The sequence below is a fragment of the Notechis scutatus genome, chromosome 11 (assembly GCF_049901735.1).
Source record: "Notechis scutatus isolate UNSWTSFEM ecotype Mainland chromosome 11, rNotScu1.2, whole genome shotgun sequence".
Taxonomy (NCBI): domain Eukaryota; kingdom Metazoa; phylum Chordata; class Lepidosauria; order Squamata; family Elapidae; genus Notechis; species Notechis scutatus.
The window spans coordinates 2,957,934-2,978,653 of NC_142019.1; the positions used below are offsets into that span (position 1 = coordinate 2,957,934).

A 20,720-nucleotide genomic window follows, 5' to 3' on the forward strand; every position below is an offset into this window, starting at 1 on the left:
TTTTAGTCAATTCATCACATTTTTATTTATATAAAAGAATCCACAACCCATCCAATATACAATACTTCTCAATTTTAGTATATGTTCTGCCCAAGCGAGCACATATGTAGTTCTACTACGTATCTAGTAGTAAATTCCACTGCCAAGTGATTGGTGAAGGAAAATGAATCTGCTCCTCCTCCCACAGGGTTTCAAAGAAGTGGCAGGAACCAGAGAAATCCGACAGAAGCAGCTGGGTTCTATCCCAAGTTCAACAATCCCAAACAAAGTTATTTGCTTAAGGAATATACAAATAGATGCCTCGGGTTCAACAGAACAGTTGGGTGATGGGTTCAGAAATTGCACCAGCAATAGCACTTAGACTTATATACCACTTCACAGTGCTTTACAGCCTTCTCTAAGCAGTTTATATAGAGTCAGCATATTGCTACCCAACAATCTGGGTCCTCATTTCACCGACCTCGGAAAGGAAGGAAGGCGGAGTCAACCTTGAGCCGGTCAGGATCGAACTGATGGCAGTCGGCAGAATTAGCCTACAATACTGCACTCTAGCCACTGCGCCACCATGGCTCGTACGGCTCGAAATGTTACCAAAGAAGTAACTCAGCCTCACTAACTATTTTTATTGACTGTTTTCTAGTATGATTTGATAGCTTATTATACCCTATGACTATTGTTAAGTGTTGTAACCTGATGATTCTTGATTCTTGACTCTTGCCGAATGTATCTTTTCTTTTATGTACACTGAGAGCATCTGCACCAAAACAAATTCCTTGTGTGTCCAATCACACTTGGCCAATAAAGGATTCTATCTAGCTATCTAAAAACTATGAAAATATTAAGACTAGAAAGGGCTTACACTCTCAAAATCTAGAGACATCTCTTAGATAAACTCACTTCTTTAAACTTAATAAACTCACTTCTCTTCGTGTTATGAAGGGCCAAGGGCTTCCAGGGAAAGCTACTTAAACCCTGTCCCGATCTTTGTGGCATCTTTCATTAGCCTACGTGTGGAATGTTAAGGAAACAACACAGCCTCTGAGAATCTCCTCAGCTAATTGTGAGCCGAAAGGACTGCAGCGCTCTTTGGTCTGGTGCAAAGTTTGTAGGATACCAAATGCACCTTGTCCCTATGCATCCAGTAGGTTGAACAGGCCACTCTACAAGCCGTTCCAAGTTGGCCGTCTCTTCAAGATTCCTCGGCTTGTTCAATGGGCTGAATTTGCTCCTGTGGTTTTAGAGTAGATGAGACCTCCTCAGGAAGGGGATGTTGGTTGGGTTTAGGCTCCAAAGGTAAGGAAGGAACCTTGGCCGGATGAGTTGAGCTTCCAATAACTGGAGAAGGAGAGAGAGCACAAAGCAGTGACACCAACATTCTTCTCTTCCAGTTTAAAAAGTGGTGACGTGTATTGATATTATCACTTCCTTTATGATGCTGGAAGGTCAAAATTTATGTACTTCATTCTTGATCTCCACCACACTTAAGTTTATTTGATAGATCTGTCATGCTTTCTCATTACCGAAGGATCGGAAATTTGGCAAAGAACCTAAACTTCCACAGATGTTTGAGACATCTGGATGTCCTTTGAGGATTGATCAATTTATATTTTGTATTCCTTAACTGTCCATCGCCGTCAGAGACGGGGATGCACTGAAGGACCCAATCAGGGCTTATAACTCAGTCAAGAATTTTCCACTTTCTCATTCTCCCCTGCCACCTTTTTCTTTTATTGGCTTCCTTCTTTAATGAAAAATTTCTCTTATGTACATTTTTACAACTCTGAATTTGGTTCTTAAATCACTCAACTGCTTCTCCTTCCCATACTCCGTGGTTACCACCTTGAAGAGACCCGTGCTGTAGGGCTTCCTTCCTACTTCTTCCTGCCAAGCCTTCACATTCTCTCTTTCTCCCTCTGCTTCCCTGCCATCAACAAGACAAAAGGGAAATCTTAGGCAGGTATGTTTCTGCGCAGCTGAGTCTTCATTGGAGGGTTCCCCCTCTTATCCTTCCCTTTATTTGAGTCAAATGAGCTCTGCTGCGTCATGCTTTTTTGACCCTTTCGCGTTGTGTTTGTGGCCCCAGTTGTGGTTGTGGTTTTTAACCATTCTAGGGGTGCCGGGGGTCACTTTTGTGAGATGGGAGTTGATGTGGTTTGAAATAGTTATTTATTTAAAACATTTATATAAGCCGCCCATCTTTCCATCAACTCTGGGCAGCTCCCAATCAAAATAGATAAATAAATATCTGATACGAAGGGGAAGACATGGCTATAGAATCAAGATACAATGCTCTACCTATCTCTAGTTATGGTCACCCTTCCTTTTAATCTAGGCAGGGGAAACACTAGATACAAAGATGTGACTAAACCAGGGGTCTCCAAACTTGGGAACTTTAAGTCCCGTAGACTTCAACTCCCAGAATTCCCCAGAAGTGCCCATGTCTTGGCCTAGTTTGGAGACCCCTGGGCTAAACCAGCCAACCAACCATTACTACGACAAGTCAGGAGCCCTTGAAACCAAGCTTGACTGAGTAGCTCCCAGTTCTCGAGAGTTCTTAAGAAGAACTGAGAAGGCAGGATGGATTCTGCTTCAGTCAACGAGGGCTAGAAGACCTACCTTGACTCATGGTCTTTGCGTAGCCAGCCGCAGAAGACATTGCCTGCCCCAGAGCTTGATTGGAACCCAACGGCTGGGTGCTGGGTGCAGCAGCCCCTCGTGCCTTCGGTTTTGAGTCTCTGCCAGGTTTAGCCCAGATTGCAACCTCTCCAAGCTGTAAGGAAGTGCCCAGTCTCTGGGCTATGTCCACCATCTGACCACGTAAGAGCAAAAGAAGGAGGAAAACTGAATGCCTGGTCCAATCCTGCGGCAGATTTTACCTGAGCCCTGCGCCAATTTTTTGCCTTCACTGAAGGAAATAAGAGAAGCGTGAGAGATGCTTATATATCCATTCAGAAGAAGGTCCCAATTTGGTTGGCGGTTGCCAGAAGCCATTTTAATATTTGGGGGGGACAGAAATTGAATCCTCTGGCTTGGATAAGGTAGAGGTTTAAGACGCCCACTTCCAATACCAGACGTATCTTCTCTAACAGAAAACCTCTGATTTCAGTCAACTACTCTGTGAAAGTTCCCATGAGTAGTTTACCATCAACATACCTCGGAGTCAAAATCCAGGCTGCTCTCTTTTAACGCATGGACCTTTCTTTGCATCTCGTAGTACTGAGCCACAGCCGCCTCCTTATCTCCTTGGTTGTATAGCAGGATTGCGTAATTCAGACTGATGAGTGGGTTGCCCCTGTAAGGCAGAAGAAACCTTGAAATAACAAACATTGGTTTATTGGGCCGGTAAATATCAAAAAAGTAGACAAATGTGACCAATTGCGTTGTAGTCACCAAAGACTTTCACGCAGAAAGCATTACAGAGGCTTGATTTTTGTGATCAGGTTTGAGGCAGTGGATCAGGGTAAGGATAGGAAGAGAGAGAATGATAGAATAACAGAGTTGGAAGGGACCCTTGGAGGTCTTCTAGTCCAACCCCCTGCTCCAGTAGGAGACCCTATACCAGGGGTGTCCAACCTTGGGAACTTTAAGACTGTGGACTTCAACTCCTAGAATTCCTCAGCCAGCAAAGCTGGCTGAGGAATTCTGGGAGTTGAAGTCCACAAGTCTTAAAGTTCCCAAGGTTGGACACCCCTGCCCTATACCATTCCAGACAAGTGGCTATCCAGTCTCGTCTTAAAGGCCTCTAATGATGGAGCCCTTACAACTCTTGAATGCAATCAGTTCCACTGATTAATTGTTCTCACTATTGGGAAATTTCTCCTTAGTTCTAAATTGGATCTCTCCTTGGTAAGTTTTCATCCATTGCTTCTTGACCTGCCTTCGGGGGCTTTGGAGAAGAAACGGACCCCCTCCTTCTTTGTGTCAGCCCCTCAAATATGGGAACACTGCTATTCTGGGAGTTGAAGTCCACAGCTGTTAAAAGTTGCCACGGCTGGACACCCCCGCTTTAGTACCACCGGTTTTCATTGAGTTCAGAGGAAGCCCTCCCTAAAATTAAGTAGAGAAGACATACGTGTCCAGGGACGAAGCTTTCTGATACGCTAGCCTCGCATTTTCAAGATCTTCAAGATTTGTCAAGGCAACTAAAACAAATAAAGGGGGGAAAAAAACCCAAACAGAAGTGTTTATCTTCCTAATGTGGAGGAGCACTGAATTATTTTACCCTTAAACCAGTGACATTTTCAATTTAAAGAACGAACGTCCTCCCCGCTCGTAAAGTGAAATTATCTCAGCACAATTGTTTTAAGAAGATAATTAATAAGATCTGTATGTCTAAAGTACTATATCAGTGACTACTTGGTATCGTAGCAAAGCAGATGTTTCTGGAGGCCAGGAATCAGGATTTATAGGTAAGGAGGAGGGGAGGACAGGTGCAGCGTTGGTACCTGCTAACAACATGTAAAGTTCTGCCAGCTTGGGCTGGAGATGGACCGCTGCGCTGATGAAGTGGAAGGCGGAAGCGTATTGGTGCATTGTCAGGTGGACCAGTCCCAGGTTGTACAGGGTCTTCCAATCAAAGGGCGCGAGGTAGTTTGCCCGTTTCAGGCAGCTGATGGCCTGTGGAAGAACATGGTTGGGTCACCAGAGGAGAAGACTGGGATGTCCCAAGGCCACCTTCTGGACCTTGGCTCCCCCTACAATAACAACACTGCCTTTCTCCAAAAGAAGTCCTAGACTTTACTTGCAAACCCTGGCAAAGGTGAACGTAACGAGATGTGATTCAATCCATTATGACTGATCAAACCATTGAGAGGCAGTTTGGTGTAGTGGTTAAGGTGCCGGCCGGGAGACTGTGAGTTCTAGTCCTGCCCTAGCCATTGAAAGCTGACTGGGTGACTTTGGACCAATCGCTAGGAGATAGTGAGTTCTAGTCCCATCTTAAGCCTGAAAGCCGGCTGGATGACTTTGAGCCAATCACTCCCTCTTAGCCAAATCCACCGCACAAGGTTGCTATTGTGGGGTAGGAGGAGGAAGAGGAATTCTGTATGTTTGCTGTCTTGAGTTACTTCTAGAATAATAAAGGTGGGATTAACAGATAACAGATAATCAGAGTTGGAAGGGACCTTGTAGGTCGTCTAGTCCAACCCCCCACACACACCCAAGCGGGAGACCCTACACCATTTCTGACAAATGGGAGTCCAGTCTCTTCTTGAAGGGCTCAAGTGATGGCACTCCCACAACTTCTGAAGGCAACTTCTGTTCCATGGGTTGATTGTTCTCACTGTCAGAAAGTTTCTCCTTATTTCCAGGTTGAATCTCTCTTTCTTCAGTTTCCATCTATTATTCCTTGTCTGGCCTTCAGGTGCCTTGGAAAACAGCTTGATCCCTTCCTCTCTGTGGCGGCCCCTCAACTATTGGAAGGCTGCTATCGTGTCTCCCCTGGTCCTTCTCTTCACTAGACTAACCAGGCCCAGTTCCTGTCACCGTTCCTCATATGTTTTAGTCTCCAGTCCCCTAATCATCCTGGTTGCTCTTCTCTGCATTTTTTCTGGAGTCTCAACATCTTTAAACATAAAATAAATGAATACTTTGCGCTCTGACTCAGTCTGTTCATTAGAACGAAGTGAAATCCATCCTGTGGCACAATGAGTTTGCAATGTAGGAAATCTGTCAACTGCTCTCCTCTCAAGAGTACCATCAGTGTGCCAGGAGTAAATCCAGGGGTCTACATAGGTACATGAGTGCCAGTGCAAAGGCACATGCCTTTCTCTCTTGTGCTGAACTAGGGAAGGGAGCAGGCGAGGACAATTTCCCTTCCTCTTCCTCTTCCCCAGCTCGAGGGTGCTCCCAACCCCAGCAACCGGGCAATGCGGATCTGAGTTGGGTGGCACAGCAGACCTCCGAAGCAGACGTGGTCTTCAGCCGGTTCTGACCAGTTCTGGAGAACCGGTAGCGGAAAATTTGAGTAGTTTGGAGAACCGGCAAATCCAACCTCTGGCTGGCCCCGCCCCCATCTATTCTCCGCCTCCCAAGTCCCAGCTGATTGGCTGAGACTTCTTTGGTTGCCCTGCCCAGGAGAACGGAGCTGGAAAGCAGGTTAGTGGGGTGGGGAGGGAATGGGATTTTGCAGTAACCTTCCCCTGCCACGCCCACCAAGCCACGCGCACCAAGCCATGCCACACCCACCAAACCATGCCCACAGCTGATTGGCTGGGTCTTCTTTGGTTGCCCTGCCCAGGAGAACAGAGCTGGAAAGCAGGTTAGTGGGGTGGGGAGGGAATGGGGATTTTGCAGGATCCTTCCCCTGCCACGCCCCACCAAGCCACACCCACAGAACACCACACCCACCAAACCATGCCCATAGCTGATCAGCTGGGAATGGGATTTGGCAGAAACTTTGCACTGCCACACCCACCAAACCACGCCCACAGAACCGGTAGTCAAAAAAAAAAAAAAAAACACCCCACAACTGCTCCGAAGATCATGTGTGACACAGAGACCGTAGTTCATTCGTGGTCTTCTTCTTCTTCTTTTTTTTTTGCTGGAGAAGGGCCAACCAAGTGTAGAATATATAGCTAAATAGTTCAGGTTTAAATAGAAAGAGGTGCCAGGGCCGTTAATTGCTCGGTGGGGAAATGAACCCTGTTACAACGCGGACCCCTGGCTCTTGGAACAGCTGCACATCGAACCGTGTGTGTGTGTGTGTGTGTGTGTGTGTGTCCCCAGTGAGGCGCACGGCCCCAAACCCTCCAAAGAACAAGGTTGGAGGGTTCAGTGATGGAGGGGTTCTGGCGCCTGGTGGAGGGAGTTATTCGCAAATCCTTCCAATCAGGAGGCTCCGGGGAGAAGATGCCGGAGGCAGAAAACAGCATGGGGAGATTTGAGAAGCAGCAGGGGGTCCCTCCCTTCGGCCGGCGTTTCTTATTTTCTCCAAATGTCGGGGCAAGCAAGATACACCCTCCTCCGCTCTCCGTGTGTGTGTGTGTGTGTGTGTGTGTGTGTGTGTGTAGCCGCCCCCCCCCTTCTCCCTAGCCAGAGGCCTTGAAAGGAAAGCAATGCACCAGGAAACAGACAAAAGTAAAACAAAAACAAAAAACGGTGAAGGAAGGGCCTCCGTCTCTTTCTCACGACCAAAGGAGCACAGCGAGAAACCCAGACGGATAGTCCTCGAGTTACAACCATCCGTTTAGCCACCGTTCGAAGTTACAACAGCACTGGGGGGAAAAAAAAGGTGACTTAAGACCGACCGGTCCTCGCGCTTACAAGCGTCACAGCATCCACGCAGGGTCATACGATCAAAATTTGGGCCGCTTGGCAACTGGCGTGTATTTATGATGGTTTGCAGCGTCCTGGGGTCATGTGGTCGCTATTTGAGCAACCTTCCCAGCCCGCTTTTGACAAGCAGAGTCCATGGAGGAAGCTGGATTCACTGAACAACTGCAGTGATTCGCTTAGCAATCATGGCGTGGTGGCGCAGTGGTTAGAATGCAGTACTGCAGGCTAATTCTGCCCACTGTCAGCAGTTCGATCCTGACTGACTCAAGGTTGACTCAGACTTCCATCCTTCTGAGGTCAGTAAAATGGGGACCCAGATGGTTGGGGACAAGAGGCTGACTCTGCAAACTGCTTAGAGGGGGCTGTAAACCACTGTGAAGTGGTATATAAGTCTATTGCTATATCCTTCCTTCCTTCCTTCCTTCCTTCCTTCCTTCCTTCCTTCCTTCCTTCCTTCCTTCTCTCCTTCTCTCCTTCTCTCCCTCCCTCCCAGTGGTTAGAATGCAGTTTTGCAGGCTAACTCTGCTGATTGCCAGCAGTTCGATTCTGAGTGGCTCAAGGTTGACTCAGCCTTCCATTCCTTCTGTGGTTGGTAAAATGAGGACTTGTTGGGTGGCAATACGCTGGCTCTGTAAACCGCTTAGAGAGGGCTGTAAAGCATAATGAAGTGGTATATAAGTCTAAATAGAAAAGTCATAAGTTGTAGCTATTGATATGGCAAAAAAAGTTGTAAAATCGAGCATGACTCACTTAACAACTGCCTGGCTTACCAATGGAAATTTGGGCCCCAATCGTTGTTGTGATTCAAGGACTACTTATATACACCTCCCCGCCATGGAGGAGAAAGAATCAATGGGAAACAGAGGGAGAGAATTTCTGTTCTTCCTCCTCTCGACACATACAGGGGGAACAAGGAACAGGAAGGCAACATGCTCACCGCCACGTATTTCTTTTTGCCAAAAAAGCACATCCCGATGTTGTTCCAGAGCAGGGGGCTCTCAGGAACGGTACAAGCCACGATTCGGTACTTGCTGAGAGCCATGTCGAAGTCCCCATGGGTTTGCATCATACTGCCAGCTGCCAAAATGGCCTTTGAAAGACAAGAAGCCCAAATGAAGTAGGCCAGAAAGAAGAAAACCTTTAACAGATTAACAGAATTGGAAGGGACCTTGCAGGTCATCTAGTCCAACCCCCTGCCCAAGCAGGAGACCCTACACCGTGTCTGACAGGTGGCAGTCCAATCCCTTCTTGAAAGTCTCCAGTGATGAAGCTCCCACAACATCTGAAGGCAACTTCTGTTCCATAGGTTAATTGTTCTCACTGTCATATTTCCAGGTTGAATCTCTCCTTGTTCAGTTCCCATCCATTATTCCTTGTCTGGCCTTCAGATGCTTTAGAAAAACCCTACCCCAGCACCCCCCGCCGGGCCCCCCCGCCCCCCCCCCCCCCCCCCCCCCCCCCCCCCCCCCCCCCCCCCCCCCCCCCCCCCCCCCCCCCCCCCCCCCCCCCCCCCCCCCCCCCCCCCCCCGCTTGACCACCTCCTCCTCTCTGTGGCAGCCCCTCAAATATTGGAAGGCTGCTCTCCTGTCTCCCCTGGTCCTTCTCTTCCCTAGACTAGCCAGGCCCAGTTCCTGCAACCGTTCTTCATATGTTTGAATCTTCAGCCCCCTCATCATCTGTGTTGCTCTTCTCTGCACTCTTTCTCGAGTCTCAACCTCTTTTTTACAGTGTGGATGCACTATAGTAAGTAAGTGAATATGGCATAAGCTCCATATTTTCAAGAGGCCAAAATGGAGAGGTGTTGTCTTAAGATTCAGGAATGCATCTGAAGGCAGACACATTGCAAAAGCCTATGGCCCAAATGGCGAGAAAAGTACGATGATACTACAAACCACAAACAACTGCCTTCTTGCAGTCTGGGAGGTGGAGAGAGGAGGAAGGCCGTTCACACTCTTCCATTATGCTTGTTGTGTAAAGTTGTTTATTTACATGCATACAGGATTTTTGGGGGAGGTGAGCAAAGTTATACAAAATGCAGGGAAGCAATCAGAAACAGGAAGCCAGGGAAATCTTGCCATGAGGTAAGCGAAATAAAAGGAATTAACTAAATCTAGTGTTGACCAACACCGCTTACCCTATCAAGTAGGCTTGCTTTTACTTAATACAATGAGCATCTCAACTCTATTCACCCACAAGTTTAATGGAAATTATTCGCTTTCCTTTTGCTTATCAAATGTTTTGAGATTCAAACCGCATCAGTTCCTTCTCTGGATCCAACTACTCCCAATATACTTCTTTTATGCTAGGCATTCACTTTTGACTCAGACTAACTTTATTGTCATTTTGAATGTACACTAAGCTGCATACATTAAAATGAAATTTCGTGGCATACAGCTCTCAAAGGGTCTCCACTTCTAATATGCACTACATAAACATGACAGAATAAATAAATACAAAATCATGTATAAACCTACTTATATGCATTTACCACCCTTTCATTCTGGTTCTCTCGTTTTACGACATGCCCCCAGCTACCCCATTCTTGCTGTATCCAACATATTTTCCCATTGCTGCTAAAATACTCAGCTCTGATTTCCATGTAACAAAGGGGACAGAAACCCGTTTCACACATTGCCAATTTTTTTTGCTTATTTTAGAAAAAAAAAACATTCATCACTCTGAACGTTTTTACCCTCATTTGCACATGTTAATATTTCTGTTTTCCAATTTTTGTAAATAGCCTAGCAAGATAAATCAATTGACTTGTCATTTATGCATAACGTGCAGTTATTCATTTTCTAACCTCTAACACCACCACATTTGTACATTTCATCATAAATACATTAAACCAACAAGGGGATATACGACGTCTTAACTCGGTCTTAGCATCAAGCCATTTGTTAAGCAAGCCATGCATTTTCATGCCTCCTTTTACTTCCACCTTCGACTATTCCTCGATGTATTGAACAATTAACTTTATACATTGTACAAAGCGCTCAAAACTTAAGCTTGTCTTCCTATTCTCCAATTTACCTTATAGTTGCAGGGATCAAAGGTGAGGGCGTTTCCAAGGTACTCAAAGGCTTTCTGATAAACCTCAAGCTAAGAAAGGAAAAAAATATGTAAGGGACATTTTATTTAGCACTATGGATTATTCTCCTGTCATTGCATCCAGAGAGAGGCATTCCTACACATTATGCTTTGGGTCTTAGAGTTTTCAGGCTACAAATTAGTAAAATTATAAATTACAAATTAGTACAAATTACAAATTAGTTTGCCGGTAGCTGGTGCAGACGGCGGCGGAATCAGACAGTGAGGAAGAATGGGAACCAGTCAGGGAGTCTGGAGAGGACTCAGATCCTGTGTCCGATGCAGGGATGAGGCCGGGACCATCTGGGAGTGGAGTGCTGCCTTTGGAGCCTTCAGAGTCTGGCAGCAGCGAGGCAGAGGAACAAGGGGAGCCTGTTCCCAGTGTGCGTATGCACAGAGCTGCCAGAAGAGCAGCTAAAGCAGCAGGGGTGACTCGGGAATAAGGCTGGGAGGTGATTGCCCCTCCCATCAGGGATAAAAGTCAGGCCAAAATGACGAAACCTTTGCAGGAAGCAAAGTAGTTCCATCGGTTCTGAGTCATCCTCAAGCTCTGTGTACTTTGGTTGTTTTTTTTCCCTGGTACTTCAATTGGTTTCTTTTATAGTTAATTGGATACTTCTGTTTTTGGCAGCATTCCACAGAACTGAAAGGTGTGTGCTTATCTTGGGGAACTGTTTAATATTAGTTCCAGCTGGGAATGAAAGCAATTCCCAGTGTTGCAATAAAACAGGTTTTGCTTTTAAAACAAGTTTGTGATTGATTACATTTGACGAAGCCTGGGTTAGAACGTCAGATGTGGGTGAGGGGGTACCACAGAGGAGGTTTACTTTGAATGCAAAGAAGGAAAAACATCTACTACAACTAAACTACAACTTGACGTACAACAGTTCCTTTAGTGACTGTTCAAAGTTGCAATAGCATTGAAAAAAGTGACCTGACTGTTTTTCACCCTTACGAACTTTATAGTATCCCCAAGGTGATGTGATCAAAATTCAGATGTTGACAATGGACTCATATTTATGACGGTTGCAGTGTTGTGGGGTCATGTGTGATCCTCTTTTGCAACCTTCCAACAAGCAAAGCCACATTCACTTAACAACCATGTGACTAACTTAATAACTGCCCTGATTCAGTTAACAACGGTGGAAAGGAAAGGTGGTAAAATGAGGCAAAATTCACCGAACCGCCATCTGGCTTAACAGCAGAAATTCTGGGCTCAATTGTGGTTGTAAGGCGAGGACCTGTAAAAGTACCTAATGACTTAATGACCAACTTTTCATACCTCAAGATAAAGCAAGCCCAGAATTGTAAGGAGTTCTGTGTTTTCAGGAGAGAATCTGAAAAGAAAAAACAAAAAAACAGAAATACAGATTGCAGGGTTTTAAAGCGTCCATTGCCATCATTAAAGCCAAACAATCATTCATTCTTCTGCAGGGGAAGGAAGGAAGGAAGGTGGCCCAAAATATTAAGAGTACTTGAGGAATATCGATGTTTTCTATGCCAGTGATTAATAATACAGCCTCCTTTTCATGGCAACCCATAATTAGCCAGTCAAAATGGGCCTGCCTCCATTTTAAAGTCCATTTAATTGGCTTTGGATTAGACGTTTAGGGGCTGACCAACCCACGAGTGTGCCAGAGATTGTGCTGGCCTCTGCTCTAGGCTGGCAGATGGAGGAGGCCGTGGTCCAAAATTGGAAAAAAAAAAACGATGTTTTTCATAATCTTTCCAAATTCAAGTAAGGCGCCTTCCCATCCTCCAGGAAATCCCTTCTGTCTTACATTTATTTCAAGACCCCTAGTTCTAGGCTGGCAGTTAGAGGAATGTGTTCAGCACCAAATACCCTGTCTCCCCTCTTTTTCCCTCTCCACCAAAATCCTGTGTTGGAAAAGAAAAGAAGAAAGTTGGCGGTAGTGTCACTCTTTGGGACTTATAATCCTTAGCATGCAGTGTTTTGATTACAATCCAATCCCAGTTTGTTAGGTATTAGGTGTACAGTGCAGTATCCTTTCCCTTGCCACAGTTAACTCTCTGTAGGTGTACAGGTGTAACTCTCTGTAGGTGTACAGTGCAGTATCCTTTCCCTTGCCACAGTTAACTCCACTCATCTGGTTGGGAGACCTCCAAAACGATTCCTTTTTCTTTGGGGGATCTGCAGGACTCAGGTTAGTCTTCTCTGTGGTGGCACAGTTAGCTCTATTTTTGAACTAGCTCAATACCCAATGCTTTGCTACAAAACTATGTGGTCGGGGTTAGTTTTTGGAGAGGAAAAAAATCTGCCTCTGCCTACCAGGATCCATCAGTATTCATCTGGCTAGCGTCCCGTCAGTGTGTGAGAGAGTGGAGGGCTGTTTGGAAACTGAGACAGTATTGGCTGTGTGAGCAAGGAGCCAGCAAGGGGCCAGGGCGTGGCTTAGCTCAACTGTTCTGTACTAAAGCTGCTTGCTGCTGTAAAACTGAAACTGAAACTCCTCTCCTCTGCTTGTGTTTTGCATTTGGAACAGAGTTCTTTTCAGGTGGGGAGGGGGAGTAGAACTCCTTAGCATCAGAGCGTGTTAATTACTGTATTAAGAAATAGTAATGATCTGATAGTCATTTCGAAAAATCCTTTCTTAGTGAGCCCCTAGAAGCGAAGTGGAACATAGGTGCCAAATTTCCAAGTTTGTAGGCTTTATGGTTCTGGAGATTTTGTGATGATGCATGAGGGGTGTTTCGCTTTTATATAGACAGATAATGGGGGAGGACCATGGGTCTGCCAATTAAGTGTGAGGCTAAAGGGATTTCCTAGAGGATGGGAAGGCATTTTCCTTTCTTGAATTAATTAAAATAACGACACAGTCAAAATAAAGCACTTAACTGGAGCCAAAAATTAATTGGAAAAGGACATCTCCCCCCCCCCCTAAAGCAGGGGTGTCAATTCAAGGATCCAGCCTGTGGGGTGCTTAGATCTGGTCCCATGGGGAAACAGTGAAGGACCAACCTGCGGTGTTTTCGGCTGCGACAGCCTCCTACAACCCTCTGCCAGTGGAAAAGGAGCTTGCGAGGCCTTTGTGAGCTGGCCATGCCCACCCCAGCCCCTTGAGATCAAACACAACCCTGATGCAGCCCTCAATGCAACCGAGTTTGAAAAACCCTGCCCTAAAAGAGTAGAAGGGAAGAAAATATCTTACTCCACTGCTTTTTTATAGATTTCAATGGCTGCGTCTCTATCCCCTTCCATCAGGTGGATTCTCCCCAGGGTCATGTAGGTCAGGTCATGGCGGTTGAGCTGCAAGGCGTTGTTCAGTTGATCTTTGGCCTGAGTGCAAGCGAGAGAATGGGCTTGGTTTCATCACTATCAACCTGAGCCACTCCCAACGTGGCTTTTATTCTGGCTTGAGCTGATATAGGTCTGTCCCTCCCCAGCGATGTCAAGCAGCTGCTTGGGGGGGCGAGAAGGAAGGAACAAAATACACCAAATATATCTTCTATCTAGTCCAACCCTTCGCTCAAGGCAGGAGCCGTATCTGTCCTCTACGGGTGCTACTTCCAAGTCTTTGGTGTTTTATCCCGCCCAACCCTCCTGTAAAACTAATTAGGGGTGACATGATAGTCTGATCTAAGTATAGTACATAAAATTATCTATTGCAATGTCCTACCTGTCAATGAATACTCCAGCTTCAACCACAACAATACACAGGCACACAATAGATACAAAATTAAGGTTAACCGCTCCAAACTTGATTGCAGGAAATACGACTTCAGCAACAGAGGGGTCAATGTCTGGAATACTCTACCTGACTCTGTGGTTTCTTCCCCAAACCCCAAAAACTTTAACCTTAGACTGTCTACTGTTGACCTCACCCCTTTCCTAAGAGGTCTGTAAGGGGCGTGCATAAGCACACCAACGTGCCTACCGTCCCTGTCCTATCGTTTCTTTTTTATTCATATCCATTTCATGTATTCATAACCATGTTTATACTTATACCTGTTATCTTATAATTGCTTGACAAAAGAAATAAATAAAAAAAATAAAGTGTTCCAGTATCTCAAGGGCTGCCCCAAAGAAGAGGGAGTCAAGCTATTCTCCAAAGCACCAGAAGGCAGGACAAGAAGGAATGAATGGAAACTAATCAAGGAGAGAAGCAACCTAGAACTAAGGAGAAATTTGCTGACAGTGAGAACAATTAATCAGGGGAATGGTTTGCCTCCAGAAGTTGTGAAATGTTCCAACACTGGAGATTTTAAAGAAGAGATTGGACAGTGATTTGTCTGACATGCTATAGGCTTTCCAGCTTGAGCAGAGGGTTAGACTAGAAGACCTCCAAGGTCCCTTCCAACTCTGTTATTCTGTTATTATTCTAATTCATTACACAAAGTTTGAGGATAGGCTGCTTCCCCCCCACCTCTCTCTTTCTCTCTCTCTCTCCTTCTCTTCCTTCTCCCCATCCTGCCCCCCCTTAAATGCCACTAACCAAGCTGGTGGGGGAGAGGTGGGGGGGAGCTCTGGGCTGAGACTAGAGTTGCAGTGAGTTTGAGTAAAGTGTAAAGAGACCAAAAATCTCAGCAGGGTTTTATAGGTCGTTCTGCCCAAAAGTGCTGATGCCAGCATGAACTTCAGGACTGATGAAGTGCCCAGAGACAACACGGTTTCTTCCTGCCCCAAACCCTCCCCCCATCGAAAGGCATTGATTGGAAAGCCGTGTTTTCTTCTCCCCCAGACCCAGCTGGTGGGATGGGAAGGAAAAGGTTGCAGGTTTTGAGATTTCTCCCCCAGGCCCATTTTTTTAAAAAAAAGGGGGGGAGGGGGGGTTGGAGAGAGAGAGAGAGAGAGAGAGAGAGGAATTGTCTATTTTTGAAAAAAAGGATGACTTTATGTAACATAGCATGTTCGTTACTAAAGGGTATAAATAGCACAACACTCTGTAGACTTCATTATATTTTATAGGCTTGGTGTAAGTTACCATCAGAAGGACAGAGAAAAATCCTCAGGCTGACAGCAAAATACACTAACAAACTTCCCTTTTAAAGGCAAACATCACCCCATGCCAATGACAGAGAAGGCACGCTGTTTTTTTCATGGCTTGAGAGAAGCAAGCCAAGAATTCTCCCATAATAAAATCTTGGCTTGGTCTTAGCAACTACTGGTAGAACAAAACAAACAAGTTCTGACTCGTGGATTGCAACGTTACTGGAAGAAGCAACCTCGGTTTAAGGGACAGGGAGCATCATTAACACCCAAATGTCTGAACTGGGAAGAGACAGGAACCAGCTGGGCCCTTCAGAGGGCTAGCGGAAGCTTCAAGGTGGCCCAAGTCTAACTTGGAGGTTCTCTTTCAGCTTAAGGGCATTTAAGTAATGAAATGCAGATTCTGGCTTTTTAAAGCAGCTTTGAATTTTGGAGGATTTCTGGAAAGCTGGGACCTTGAGCCATCATGGATTGCCTAGCAGAGATTGTCTCCAAACTTGGCAACTTTAAGGCAACTTGTGGGCTTCAAACTCCCAGAATTGGTGTGGTTGAAGTCTGGGTGGGATTTTGGAGATTTAAGCAGAGCAGAATCTTCTTTGGGCCTCCCAATTGCCTCCCGCCTTATTCCATCTTGCAAGGAACGAATCTTTTTAGGAAGATGGGTAGATATTTCCTGCCATATTGTGCTCTTTTAGGAGCAGGTCTCTGCGTTTCAATTAGTTGAACTCCACCCAATAGAACTCAACCTTGGTCGACTGGAGATGAGTGGACTTTAACTCCCAGAATTCTGGGAGTTGAAATCCACAAGTCTTAAAATTGCCAAGTTTGGGGACCCCTGGCCTAGCATATAATATAGCCGAAGGGTCTGTTTTACCTTGTTGAAATATTTCAGCTGCATGTAGCAGACTCCCAAGTTATGGAAGATCTCCTAGTTATAAAAAGAAGGGAGGTTTATGAAGTAAGTGGAACCATTTCTCGTTGCAGATGGCAAAATGCCGATGTCAAAGCTCATACTCTACCACAAAATTCAAGCAAGCACACACCTTGCAAATCAGCTGAAAAACCAGGAACGATGCAATGTCAGCCAAACATGACAAAGATATTAAGATAAGCTTTTCCCAACCTGCTGCTCTCTTGAAAGACACCCTAGACGAGAATGCAGGGTGTGGGATATCCAACCTATCTGCAGGGCAGGAGGTTGGGAAAGGTTACCAAGACACAAATATGATGAAAAGGGAAACTTAGTAAAGATTTAGTTAAATATGTCCATTAAACCTTCTTCTGAGACCAGTAACCTACACACGGTGCAGTGACTGGAAGGCTGAATTAGGAATAAAGCGCCTCAGGTTCAATTTTAATGTAGACCAGCATTTCTCAACCTCAGCCGCTTTGAGATTTTTTTGGGGGGGGGGTGGGGGGACTTCAATTCCTAGAATGCCCCAGCCAGTTGGGAATTCTGGGAGTTGGTCAACACATTTTAAAAGTGTCTAGATTGAGAAAGACTGATTTCAAAAGTTAAATTTGAATGGACTGTATGGATGCAGGAAATAAAATTTTGGTTCAGTAGCAATATTATGCAACGAAAAGGTGGGTCCTTTTAGCATATAACTATGTTATTTCAAGCTGCCAGGTTTGCTGCTGAAATAGCAATAGCACTTAGACGTATATACCCACTTCATGGTACTTTACAGCCCTTGCTAAGCGCTTTACAGAGTCGGCATCTTTGCCCCAAACAATCTGGGTCCTCATTTGACCCACCTTGGAAGGATGGAAGGCTGAGTCAACCTCGAGCCTGGTGAGATTTGAACTGCTGGCAGTCGGCAAAGTTAACCTGAAATGCTGCTTTCTAACCACTGAGCCACCACAGTGAAATATAATGAATCGCACATCTGGCCAACATTTGAGTCTAGTTAATATCCATCCCAATGAAAGAATGCATGCTAAGAGGATATGGGTCTATCCACTTGGAAAATTATTTCTTCCAGATGGGGAAAAATTGGGAGATGGGAGCCTTGTATCTATCGACCAGAGACAATCCTGCTTCTTCTAGTTTGTTCTTCCTCTGGAGATGGATGGCTGTCGCATCTCAGACTTTACTTCATAGGGCCCGAACCTTGCCTTAATCATAACGGAAGAACAGCCTGTCCTTGCTCAGGTGCTCATCCCATATTAAGCCAAAGCTGTGGACTTATACAGGTAGTCCTCCACTTAAAACCACAATTTCTCTTGCTAAGTGAGACATCCGTACGACCTTTCTTGCCACGGTTGTTAAACGGATCGCTGCAGCGGTGACCTGTTTGTTAAGTGAATCTGGCTTCCTTCTTGATTTGGCTGGTCAGAAGGTCGCAAAAGGGGAATTACATGATTCTGGAACACTGCAACCGTCGTCAATAGGAATCCGTTGCCTAGTGCTTGAATTCTGATCGTGGGGATGCTGCAATCATCCTCTTTTTAACGACCCCCATAATCCCTTGCGGGGTGGAGTCTGGGCAACTGAGTGGAGCAGAGTGTTGTAATGGCCGGATGCCCTTCCTGTTCCCAACGCAGAGTTTTGTTTGGCAGATAGATTCTCATCGTGCCCAGACAGAGAAATATTTGCCTCTACCTAGGATCGAACTCACAGCCTCCTGATTATGAGGCAAGAGCTCCGCTTCTAGGACACCGCACCACTTATGGGGATCCTGCAATGACCGTGTGAAAAACAGTCCCTTTTTTTCGGGGCCGTTGTAACTTTGAACAGTCGCTAAAAACCAACTGTTGTAAGTTGAGGACTACCTGTACAGCACAAACTTTTTGGGATACTGAAACCTCATTTTCTTCTGGAAACCGTCCACCAGTTTCCTCTTAGGGGTTTCCCCACCTGAGTCATATTTTTAAGAAGCGGCTACTACTCATTTAGAGACGCGGTGGCTCAGTGGCTAAGACGCTGAGCTTGTCGATCAGAAAGGTCGGCAGTTCAGTGGTTCAAATCCCTAGCACTGCATAACGGAGTGAGCTCCCGTTCCTTGTCCCAGCTTCTGCCAACCTAGCAGTTCAAAAGCAAGTAAAAAAAAGTGCAAGCAGGAAAATAGGGACCCCTTTGGTGGGAAGGGAACAGCGTTCCGTGCGCCTTTGGGCATTTAGTCATGCCAGCCACATGACCACAGAGATGTCTTTGGACAGCGATGGCTCTTTGGCTTTGTAACAGAGATGAGCACACTGCCCCCTAGAGCCGGAAACAACTAGTACGTAGGTGCGAGGGGAACCTTTACCTTCACCTTACTACTCATTTAAAGAAGAAACCAAATATGTGAATAAATCTGGCCTTGGCTGATTTGTCCATATCCAATCCTGACCACCCTCTTTTGAAATAAGAAGAGCTTCAGACATACCCAGTCCTTCTCGTTGTGTTGAGCTGCGTCGTTGTAGACTTCAACCGCTGCTTTGTGCTTGCCCAGGAGAAACCTGCAACACATTCACTCTTTCGTGTTTTTTTTCTCGGCTTGTTTACTGGGGATTAAGGGTTTGTCAGTCCTGGGATCAAGGGAGCTTTGAGGAAGCCACTTCTATTCTCAGACATAACAGAGCAGCCAAGGGCTGCCTGAAGAGTGATATTCTTTGACCACCCGAAAGGGAAGCGGTGGCTCAGTGGCTAAGATGCACAGCCTGTCGATCAGAAAGGTCAGCAGTTTGGCGGTTCGAATCCCTAGCGCCGCGTAACCGAGTAAGCACTGGTTACTTGTCCCAGCTTCTGCCAACCTAGCAATTCGAAAGCATATAAAAAATGCAAGTAGAAAAATAGGGACCCCTTTGGTGGGAAGGGAACAACTTTCCATGCGCCTTCGGCGTTTAGTCCTGCCGGCCACATGACCATGGAGACGTCTTCGGACAGCGCTGGCTCTTTGGCTCTGAAACAGAGATGAGCATTTCCCCCTAGAGCCAGAACGACTAGCACATATGTGCGAGGGGAATCTTTACCTTACCACCAGAAAGAGACAGAACAGGTATAGTCCTTGACTTACAGCGATTCATTTGGTGATGGTTCAAAATGACAATGGCATGGAAAAAAAAGGGACTTATGGCCGTTTTTCACACTTACAACTATTGCAGCATCTGCCGTGGTCAATGTAAGCTTCTTGGCAACTGACTCATATTTATGACGGCGGCAGTGAGCCGGGGGGGGTCACGTGATCCCCTTTTGCGACCTATCTTGACAAACAAAATCAAGGGGGGAAAATCCAGATTCACTTAACAATTGTGTGACTAATGGCACAACGGCAGTGATCCACTCAACCACCATAGCAGGAAAGGCCGTAAAATGGCCGTAAAAGTGAGGCCAAACTCACTTAACAACTGTCTTGCTTTGAAACGGAAAATTTTTGGGTCCAATGGGGGGTCATAAGTCAAGGACTACCTGTAATCTCCTCTGAGGTGGGCTAAAAAAAAAGTGTATCGCTCAGGCGCAGGGTGGGCAACTATGGCCCTTTTATGAATTATGGACTTCAACTCCCAGAATTCCTGAGCAAGCCATGCTTGCTCAGGAATTCTGGGAGTTGAAGTCCATAATTCATAAAAGGCCATAGTTGCCCACCCTGGCTCAGGGTAATATGCCAACAGACAGGTTTTCTGGAGAAAGGGAATAATAGAATAATTTGTTGTCTTCCAGCCCTTCTTGTGTGCTTCCTTGATGCACCAGGCAATGGATCCCTGAATCATGGTGCTGATCCAGCTAAGTTCTGAAGCGTGCAGTCAAGGAAAATACATGCTGGGAATCTCTATGGAGATTCTCAGTCGCATCCAGGTCATGGTTGTCCCAAAGGTGCTTTCTTCAGAGGCAACTGGACTTTCCGGTTTTTCTTTGAAGACGTTTCGCTTCTCGTCCATGAAGCTTCTTCAGCTCTGACTGGCTGGTGGGGAACGGAAGGATTTCTGTTGCTTGCGGACCCAGACAAACCTCCTGATGGACTCCGCAACGCTCTAAAAAGACGGCAAACAATCAGCTGTCAAGCAAGGAGGATAAATCCTTCCATTCCCCACCATCCGGTCAGAGCTGAAGAAGCTTCTGGGATGAGAAGCAAAACCTCTTCGAAGGAAAACCAGAAAGTTCAGTTCTTGAAAAAGGACCTTGGGGATTATGTGCTGGGAAGATGATTATGCACATATGGATGCCAGTGCCATTGACGCCCTCTCCAGAAGTCCCACCCCACTCCACATGACATTTTAAGAGAGGAAGAATGAAATTACACTTACAGGGAGCGGGCCACCTGCTTGAGGTTGTCTGCACATCGAGGCCTGAGAATAGCACAAGTCTGGAAAAGCTCCAGAGATTCGTGGATTTTTCCTTCCAAGCGAAAGATCAAAGCTGGAAGCAACATTGCCATAGCACGTTAATCAGGAGGATCCCGTGTTCGTATTTTAACATTAATGG

At 45.9% G+C, this 20,720-nt stretch overlaps 1 protein-coding gene and 1 long non-coding RNA gene across 7 annotated transcripts in view; one reads left to right on the forward strand and one right to left on the reverse strand.

The window, feature by feature from the left end:
- Nucleotides 1–20,720, reverse strand: part of BBS4 (Bardet-Biedl syndrome 4) — a 43,835-nt gene continuing 23,115 nt past the window's right edge. For 3 of the 6 annotated variants that reach the window (XM_087972596.1, XM_087972600.1, XM_087972601.1), the window contains exons 5-16: nucleotides 20,543–20,654; nucleotides 18,685–18,757; nucleotides 16,188–16,241; nucleotides 13,536–13,663; nucleotides 11,648–11,702; nucleotides 10,309–10,377; nucleotides 8,213–8,365; nucleotides 4,446–4,617; nucleotides 4,073–4,142; nucleotides 3,154–3,292; nucleotides 2,617–2,809; nucleotides 1–1,335 (exon numbers count right to left, since the gene is read on the reverse strand). In XM_087972596.1, the coding sequence (XP_087828722.1) occupies nucleotides 1,190–1,335; nucleotides 2,617–2,809; nucleotides 3,154–3,292; nucleotides 4,073–4,142; nucleotides 4,446–4,617; nucleotides 8,213–8,365; nucleotides 10,309–10,377; nucleotides 11,648–11,702; nucleotides 13,536–13,663; nucleotides 16,188–16,241; nucleotides 18,685–18,757; nucleotides 20,543–20,654 (1,364 nt within the window). In that variant the 3' untranslated portion in view covers nucleotides 1–1,189. Of the gene's footprint in view, nucleotides 1,922–2,616; nucleotides 2,810–3,153; nucleotides 3,293–4,072; nucleotides 4,143–4,445; nucleotides 4,618–8,212; nucleotides 8,366–10,308; nucleotides 10,378–11,647; nucleotides 11,703–13,535; nucleotides 13,664–16,187; nucleotides 16,242–18,684; nucleotides 18,758–20,542; nucleotides 20,655–20,720 lie in introns of all 6 variants that reach the window. The other 3 variants (XM_087972599.1, XM_087972598.1, XM_087972597.1) reach the window with 3 other exon arrangements.
- Nucleotides 6,755–20,720, forward strand: part of LOC113425338 (uncharacterized) — a 370,548-nt gene continuing 356,582 nt past the window's right edge. The window contains exon 1 of the long non-coding RNA XR_015750777.1: nucleotides 6,755–6,996. This is a non-coding gene — a long non-coding RNA (uncharacterized LOC113425338). The remainder of the gene's footprint in view (nucleotides 6,997–20,720) is intronic.